At 46.5% G+C, this 8,993-nt stretch overlaps 4 protein-coding genes across 4 annotated transcripts; 3 read left to right on the top strand and 1 right to left on the bottom strand.

The window, feature by feature from the left end:
- Window positions 1-358: 358 nt before the first annotated feature.
- Window positions 359-742, bottom strand: STEHIDRAFT_34742 (uncharacterized protein; the record flags this gene model as incomplete). The annotated part of the gene is made up of 1 exon (XM_007297866.1): window positions 359-742. A coding segment is annotated over one exon (384 nt), but the record flags the coding sequence as incomplete, so codon positions are not given.
- Window positions 743-2,835: 2,093 nt separating this feature from the next.
- On the top strand, window positions 2,836-3,260 carry STEHIDRAFT_151319 (uncharacterized protein; the record flags this gene model as incomplete). Its single annotated transcript, XM_007298511.1, has 2 exons — window positions 2,836-2,978; window positions 3,044-3,260. 2 exons carry the CDS (start codon window positions 2,836-2,838, stop codon window positions 3,258-3,260), a joined length of 360 nt encoding a protein of 119 aa, XP_007298573.1.
- Window positions 3,261-3,350: 90 nt separating this feature from the next.
- Window positions 3,351-4,084, top strand: STEHIDRAFT_151320 (FTHFS-domain-containing protein; the record flags this gene model as incomplete). Its single annotated transcript, XM_007298512.1, has 3 exons — window positions 3,351-3,465; window positions 3,533-3,883; window positions 3,963-4,084. 3 exons carry the CDS (start codon window positions 3,351-3,353, stop codon window positions 4,082-4,084), a joined length of 588 nt encoding a protein of 195 aa, XP_007298574.1.
- A 413-nt stretch (window positions 4,085-4,497) lies between these two features.
- STEHIDRAFT_151321 (uncharacterized protein) lies at window positions 4,498-7,036 on the top strand (the record flags this gene model as incomplete). The annotated part of the gene is made up of 9 exons (XM_007298513.1): window positions 4,498-4,674; window positions 4,915-4,938; window positions 5,002-5,158; window positions 5,288-5,373; window positions 5,439-5,555; window positions 5,620-5,778; window positions 5,835-6,029; window positions 6,647-6,871; window positions 6,941-7,036. The coding sequence occupies 9 exons, from the start codon at window positions 4,498-4,500 to the stop codon at window positions 7,034-7,036; spliced, it is 1,236 nt and encodes a 411-aa protein (XP_007298575.1).
- Between the last annotated feature and the right edge of the window lie 1,957 nt (window positions 7,037-8,993).

Here is an 8,993-nt window from a genome sequence, read left to right on the forward strand (position 1 = left end):
TTGACTGAGTTATGCTCAAAACAAGTTTCAGCCATTTTTTATGCAGAACTAGAGTCATGGGGGGTGTAAGATGGGATACAGGTACTCATAGGTACCTCTGACCTATTTTACACCCTCCATGACTCTAGTCCTGCATAAAAATGGCTGAAACTTATTTTGAGCATAACTCAGTCAATTCTTGTCCAAATGACATGACCCTGGGCTCATTTGAAAGCTGGAAGCTGTGGCTACCCTTTAATTGGTATTTTAGGCACAGGTACCCGTCCGGTAATCGTGGCATGCCCTGTATTCCAGTCGTCATTAGTCACTCACACATTTTTCAAGCACTGTTAGAGTGAGCAGCGATGAGGCGTACTGTATGATCATGCCCGTCAATGATGCCGTGGATTACAAAGCCCCAAAGGATAAGTTTATGATGACCATCAAGATGCCAGAGATAGTTTGACCAAGGAACTGAGTAACGGCGATCGTCTACGGCCTCATAGTTCTGCAAGGCTTGCGCAAGCCCATCTATCTGACGAAGGCTCAAACGGATACGCTCACGTTGAATTTGAACTCTAAGACCACGTAGGAACCCAAGGATGTATCGGATCCCCAAACCAGGTTTCTGAGTGCGGTATGCGGTGAGAATGATGTCTAGTTCGTCGTCGGAGATGTCGCTGAACTTCCTCCCTACGTAGGCTCTGTGTACTTTGGTGTAATGTCGAAGAGTGTGTCGATGGACATCAATGATTCTTGCAAGTTTTGTAAGTGGAATTGATCTCTTCTTGCTTAAAGCATCGCGAAGCCAGTCAACGGAAATATTCTTGCGTGGGTGGCCACGTCGGCCAGGACGCTCGACGGTGATGACATTACTTGGTCTTCGAACTGGTACCGAGTCTCTAAACAAGCCGTTTTATAACAGGTATCAGAAGGAGTTCTGGCAACTCTACCTGATTTCTCACTCGACTAGAAACAGCAGGAGTTGCTAATAGGTACGTACATATTATCAACCTCATGTGCATTATGTTCCAAACGCAGGACCATGCTTGCCAACAATTCACCCGTGCTCCTGACCCAGTCTCTCTGCATACCCTCACGTTCCAGCGCATCCAGTAGAGGAAAGATGCGGGCCACAATTGTGTCACCATGGATGCGTAGGCAATGGGCATCTTGTTCGCCTTCCTGAATGACGAGAAGAGACCGACCGTATGCACGGTCTATAAGGCTGAAAGTACGCAGAACATTTGGGGACCAGTCTTGTCTATCATTCTTTAGCAGTTCAGGAAGGGCAGGGATGTGAGTGGGCAAAGACATGTTAATATCGTGACCTAGAAGGAGATGTAGGCAGGGAGGAAGATGGCGTCCGGCGTAGCCACAAATACCACCATACTTGGTTGTCGCTTTTTTGGAAGTCGTCTTTCCTCTTGCGACGATGGACTCTGCGAATCTTCAGGCCACTATCCCTATACTACGTCATGAGCGCTATTATTTTGCAGATGGTTCCTTGACGCTCAAGGTGAGTTTTGCGTATTGCAAACCTTTCTCTTAACTGATGGGCACATGAATCCCTTTTTGCTGCTGGGACACCTATTTATACGCAGTGCAAATGTCATAACCGCCACCTGTACCCTACGCATATGACCTGTTTTTAATTCATTTTCTGCATTATTCGCCTCCGCGCGCCACCTACAAACGACGCCACGGTTGCCACGAGTCCTCCACATTTTTACCCACATTTCTATCATTTTATTTCAACCTTCGAGCCTCGTCAAACCCCCATAAGCCACATAAGGAAACCAGGCCGGCAAGTCCCGCACTCGTGCGTCGAGCCTCATTTCTTAAGTCTCGACCATCGTAAACTGTCTACCGCGACATTTCTCCTATCAACACACGACGGACCGAGTACCTGCATGGACCACAACATGCCAAGGAGGCTTCCCCAATTTATCTGGGGCTTTTACGATTTTATTCAAGCCATGCGCGAGGAGCGATCGCAGCTACGGAAGCTCGCACCGAGCTGCCGGTTCCTGTGGAACGTTTCGGACTCCGACGCGCTAGGGTTTCCACACCCCTTCGGACGAAGCTACAGGACACAATACTGGGGGGTTTCTCTCCGAACAAAATTCCAGAGGACTCTCTCAAACTCGAGCTTTCTATTGATCCAACAATCTTGGCAATTGGGCCACTGTGGAATATACCACAACACGATCTCAGTCTCAACATCGCTCAGGGCCATCAGATAGTGTTTCCCCTCGTGTAGCTCAACCAGTTTCCACTCAATCGCCGACGTTTTGATATAGAGAGGTTCCTACTGGTTCATACTATTATTCTACTGTGTCTCCGTATTTTATCTGTGCCTGACTACTCTAGGATAATTGTTTATGTTCACAGAGTCCGTACCCATTGTTCTCCAGATCGTTTTTCCCTTTCTCTTAGCCTCGTTATTCACCTTATCTTCTCTTCCTACCTTGGACTCCTTTGTTTACATGCTACGGACGTGTGGTTTGTGCCGCTCAGTATTCTTTCTAGTGCACCAACTTAGTGCACGATTATTTGTCTTTCCTCTTTGTCTCTCCTCTGATTATTTCATCTTACTTTTCGTTTTGCTTACAATTGAGGTGTTTTGGGATTCGTATAAATACTACGTAGCACTCGCATGTATTTCTCCAGCTTTTGGATCGTCTATTCCTGGTGACTATTAGTCTCAATCAATTACCTTTCCGATTTTCCACCATCTCTTGTCTTGAGCCGTGGGGTACTTAGACTCCCTTATCGCCCGGTCGTGACAGCAAAGGTGTTCTGTACAACGTACATGCCTGCATTCTCACTGCTCGCTCTGGGCTATTTCAAGACATGTTATCGTTGCCTCAACGTGATCCTGACGAAAACCCGAGCACTATTGAGCTAGTGGCAGAGGGATCATCAGACATCAATCCAGTTATCATCACATCAACAAAAACGGATCTCGACAATCTTCTGCTTCACATTTACGAGAGGTCTGTTACATCACGTTGAACGTATTCTCTAATTTGTCCAGCTGATCCACGCTCACCAGTTACAGACAAGGCGAACTGTCCTTGGAATACCTACTCAGCATCCTCAAGATGTCGCACTTCTATCTCATCGATGACGGCTTTCGTTACGCGCTCGACGCGCTCGACAAACACCCAGGTCTTACAGCACCACTTCGTATGAGCCTTGCTCTCCAGTACAATCATCATGACTGGATCGAGCCCGCTTCCCTACCACCGTCCATCAAGGTCATGAAAATCAACTAATCGTCAATCATCTGTCGCCGCGTCGATAGACCTTCTATATTCCGTTTACCACCATGAACATCGACCCTGAAGTGTGGGGCGAAGACGCACATGTCTTCAAGCCCAAACGTTGAATCATCCCTGGTGGCGTGCCTCAGCCTAGTGAACTCCCTCATCGATGGAGCGGTCTTGTTACCCTCTGCGACCCGCATTAGCTGGCAACTTGGTGCACATTTCTCCTTTTCGCCTCGAATACTGGACAATGAATGCTCATGTCGGCTCATGAAATGTAGCCGTACTGGAGTTCAAGATTCTCATTGCTATACTCTTCCACTCGCTCAAGTTCCAGGCTACAATGGCAGACGTTAAACAGATGAGTGAGTGCATGGCCGTGCTCGCACTGACGACGAGTCTGTCGGACATGAGGGAGAAATTGGGCGCGATGGTCGTTGCGACGAGTAAGTGCGGAGACCCAATCACGGCGGATGATATTGGGGTGGGAGGCGCACTTGCAGTGTTGATGAAGGATACGGTGAAGCTGAACCTGATGCAGACGGCGGATGGCATGCTGGTGATCGTCCATGCTGGGCCGTTCGCAAACATCGCCCACAAGAACTTGTCGATCCTCGCGGATCGGGTGGTGTGTGTGTACTCTTTCCTCTCCCCTCTCCACCCCTTCTTGTCTTTCTTACCGTGAACCCCTTCCACCACTCATTTCTCCAGATCACGACCTCTGCCAACTCGGAAAAAGGCGATCGATCGCACCTTCCGCACCGTCTTCCTCGAAATATGCTTCCACGCCACCTACGCCAAAGGCCTGCTCCGGCCCCAATGCAAAATCGTAGGTAGTGGAGAACACAATCTCTCACCTAACGCGTCGAACGCGCCGTTGCGCTCTGCAAAGCACGGAAAGAGCTTGACAATGTCGCAGACGTGATCATGGACGAGGTTGGCGGGAAGTAGAGTGCGAAGGTGTTGTTCAAGGAGGTGATATGTGCTGGATTAGATGCTGACGGTTTCGTGTGATGTGTGTATTGTGTTATTAGATGCTATGTTCTTGTCTGCTACTAGAAATCACCAGCTGTAGGCCGATCTGTGGATATCAGCATGAGAACGGGTGAACTGGGATCCATAGAAGCATCAAGCCTCATGCCCGGAGCGTGGGCATGTATACACTGCCCAGTCTGCGTGAGCCCTACGCCCTGCCAGTGATCATCGACTCTTTACTCCTGCTGTCATGTCTCTACTCATACAAACCATGTCTACGTTGCTCCTCTCCAGAGTCATCCTTAAGAGAGCCTTCTGTGAATACGAGCCCATCTTCAGTACGTTTCAAGAGCTCGAGCTCCGTCAACACAAGCCTGTTCGCACCCGGAGCGATCACAAGCCTCTCATGGAGAATCTGGTAGAGCAAGTGTTGCAGCGAGATGACCTGGTATGTCCCCACTTCTTTGCAAGCCCAAGAGTGAGAGACCAATACTGTGGTGAGCAGGTGACGCTTGCACATCGATGGCTCAAATTTGTTGCACAGATACGATGCCCAAGCGCTGAGTCTAAGAGAGTCGTTGAAGCTTTTCTCAGACGGTTGTGGGCTGAGTGGCCAGATCCTAAACGGCCAACGGAGACAAGTGAAGCACTTCACGAAGAGAATGCAAAGGTACTTTTTTTATTGCAGAAGTCGTTCGCAGACACAGAACAGGTACGTTTTTGCTGGATGAAACTTTAGTATCCTGATAATAATACTACTTACCTTGATAATTAGGGAGTGGAGCTGATGAAGAACTCTCTCATTGTTGACCAATTGGATGAGAGCTGCTACCGGCAAGAAAACAACAAAAATCTTAGGCACTCGTATCTGCCGCCTCTTGAGTCGTTCAAAGAGAACAACAATGTGAATGATGCACAGGATAAAGAGTCTCGTGAGCTCTCTCTCCTCTACGATGTCCTAGATTTGCAATTGAGTGAGAGATCTTTGGCATTACCAGAGAGTCTCATGTTTGAAACCAGCCTCCGACGGGAGCAGATGACTCTGACAGCATGAAATCAAGCGGCATGGCATATTTTCTTTGACGGTGAGAAGGAGTACTACGTTAATAGATGGGCTGAAGCTCTGCGATCATACTTCCGACCACCAGTAAGTCACAGTGTGATTATATCCTATCGCTCTTGAATGTGCTAAGATCTCAGATGATGATACAGAATGGGGAGCCCTATGGTGACACACTCGCACTTGTTCAGACTGTCGACTCTCTCCGAGAAATGCGCGCCGTACCTAAACGAGCGTATAAGGATCCCTTGTGGCTTCATATTGTGGAGGTTGGTGTCATGCAAATCTTCACTTTCTTTGTGACTAATTAGTGGTTTCTGGGATGTAACACAGCAAACAGGATTGTTTGATGTCATCAACTTTATATGTGACCCCGCCAATCTGCCTTGTCCTTCTGAACCTCATGTCCAGCGAGCATATGCGATGTATTCTTTCAAGACTGCATTTGGGGAAATAATGAAGGACTGGATGCCTGATGACATCTCTCTGAAGGTCAGCCTACATTTATGCCGTCAATTCTACACAGTTGTGATTTTTATATTATACAGGTCAGAGAACCGGCGCCTGGAAAGATACAGAAAAACCTCAAGGAGTTCTTTGACATCCTTGACAGCAATCCGGCTTTTGTCCCACAACCATGGAACCCTGGCGCTATCTTCTTTCTGACCTGTCTTGATGCTTTTAAGACAGCATGGGAAGAGTGGCTTTGTCCCGCAATTCTGTCAACTGGACAGTATCCAGACGTACGTCAGGACAATGACTATCTTGACCGTTCTATGTATACCTGCAGTGATACTGACAGATATCATACACACAGGCAAGAGATTGGAAAATTGATGCCCTTTATAGTGCCTTCTGTAATAAAGCTCGTAACGACCGGCCCAGCTTCATCAAATCATTCAAATACAATTGACTTGCCTGTATAATCGAGAACACGTATTGTTTCTTCGATGTCAGAAAGACGGCTCACAAACATGCATTCCGACCGCACCGTCCACAAGCCGACATAACAGGAAGAGCATCGCAACAACTTCGTGCAGAACATGGGAAGGAAAGTCCTAAAGATGGCAAAAAGGAGAAAGGTAAGTCCACTATTATAATAAACCCATCGATATTATTATGGGATGAGACTTAGCTCAATGTGGGGCAGGAGTATGCCGGACCTGCAAAGACCAACCGGCAGAATAGAAATGTGTTTGACATGTGGACGGTATATTGGCAGAGAATATAGGAGAATATCATGGATATGCTCTGAGTCCTGCAGAGAATGATGACATTCTTCACCCCAAGGTCAAACATTCCAATTTTGCTATACTCCAAGTCTGACTTCTATTATTATTTGAATGCACCATATCTGTAGAATTTCAATGATGGGTTGACTGATCATGTTCTCCATGCCAACACATTTAAGTGGACCCATGTGCAAGCTAGAGCCGATGTATACGCACGGTGTGGACGAGACATCACTCTTATCAATGCACCTGCAGAACATGAGGAGAAGACCGATGAACAGTGGTTCAAGGATCTAGGGATCGACAATTTTACACAAATACGGGAGCAGAAAATTGGTGACAAGCGCATTATAGTATAATCTGTCCTTATACTGCCTCTGATTATTTCATTCAATATTGATACATATTAATTTTCACTTTAGATCGGTGCCGTTCGCTTCAGAGCCTTCACGGAGGAACATCTAGGATGCATGATTGAACACTCTAGCCATTTGAAAGGTTATAAGGGTGTGAAGTGAGTCAAATCATTTGAATCTTGCGCATATGGAATCATGATACCTGTGGGCTCACGAGCCACGTCTGGAGGACGACCAGGGGATTCGTACACAACTTACTCATACATGTCACCGGATGTCACCCCAGAAGACATAAATATCCTGTTTGGGCATGCAGAGGTAAGTTCACCATTACCTGAACTTGACTGTTGCATGACTTGTTGTGGACCAAATTGGCTTACATCATAACATGGTGTAGGATGCAGAGATCCTGAAGGAATCTTTGAAACCATTCATCCCAGAGCAGATACGTGCCATGGACCACCTAACAAAGGAGAGTGGATTGAACCGGCTTGGGTCCACCAGGATGAACCTCTACTATTGCACTAATTACATGTCTCCCATTCATACTAATCGAGATGCCTTGCGTCACAGTCTCTGCTGTCAGCTGCAAAAACAGAACTGTCTTCCTGATGAGTTCAATTTCTGCTACATACGGTGGGGCGTTCTTCTTCACACTCAACCCAATACTACTTGGTATGAAGTCCTATTGCATGTCTCTTGTGGAAATTAGATCTGACAACCTTTCAGGATGTTCCGCAGCGAGGATGAACATTGCACAGAGATGCCCCGCCAATCATCCTGGGATCGCAGACGTGCACAGGATACCACAGTGCAGCATCCAACCACACCTCTTGGCAATTGATCATCGCCAAACCCTCAGCCTCCCAGGTCTTCTGGGAATGCACATGCAGAGCTTCTCACCATAGGCTCTAATGGAGCCCATGAGACGATACTCTGGAAAGACTTCACACGAGCACGCAAAATGTACCAAGTCCGCCGAGAATGTGAGGCTAGAGCGGAGTGGTGAAACGAGTACACAGGTATGTATTTGTGAATTGTATTAGCCATTGTCATAGGTATTAACTTTATATTCACACCATCAGGACGTGCCAACCGAACATGATTAAGGACGATGAGAATGAGAATGAGTTCTGGGGTTGTGATAGTATGGGAGCTGTAGATTTCAAGTTAGTTGTGGATGTCACAGGTTGTAGCGAATATCTAGCTTACTGTTGTAGGGCTTCAAAGAGAGGCCTGTCCGACATCTGATCCTTTGGTACTGCAATCATGAGGAGTGACAAGAAATACTCTGGAATGTATTAAATACAAGCATGTCACCTTAAAGTAGATACAAATGCTGCTGAGAACAGCCCAGTCAGCCCGAACCAGAGAATACAACAATCATGGACCACATCTCTATATATATAGTGCAGCACCACATATATATATACAAGCGACATATAGTGGTGAAAAAATTTTATTGTACAAGGTGATCGCCATAAGTCCATGTACCCAGAAATGTTTCTATATGTTTCTTCAGTACCCATACCAATTTCCAGAACATTTCACGGTGATTTGGCGAATATATATCGAAATATTTGCGAAATATTCCCTGCTTTCCTCCTCACCCTCATGGAACAAGTTCTACAGGGCTTTTAGGCATATGTAGCAACACTATAACTACTGGATACTCTTTCTATATATTTTATATGATTTACCATGAAGTTACAGGACCTAAAAATGATCTAAATTACACCCAGAATAATATTCACTGGCCCAGTAACCCAGAAACACCCCTCCCTATCCCTATATCCACAGAGGGACATTTCCACTGGTTTAGCTCCATGGAGGCTTTACCCAATGGTATATCTACCTCATCTAGATATCTCCCAGCCAATATAGACCATGGTTACATCCCAGATAGGGCCTGGATCCATGTGCTCCTCCTCCTCCCCTCACTTTCTCAGCGTACCATAGGCCCATATAGCTAAATATTGTCGCTGTTACATGCTATAGTAATGATATGACATCCATCCTACCCAAAAGGAACGAGATCCGACTGCTAAATAATGTACCCAGCATAGCTGACCCCTAGCCCTGAATATCCCCCCACTTGTTTTTGCCATATCTTGGGAAC

The sequence above is a fragment of the Stereum hirsutum genome, assembly GCF_000264905.1.
Source record: "Stereum hirsutum FP-91666 SS1 unplaced genomic scaffold STEHIscaffold_1, whole genome shotgun sequence".
Lineage (NCBI taxonomy): Eukaryota > Fungi > Basidiomycota > Agaricomycetes > Russulales > Stereaceae > Stereum > Stereum hirsutum.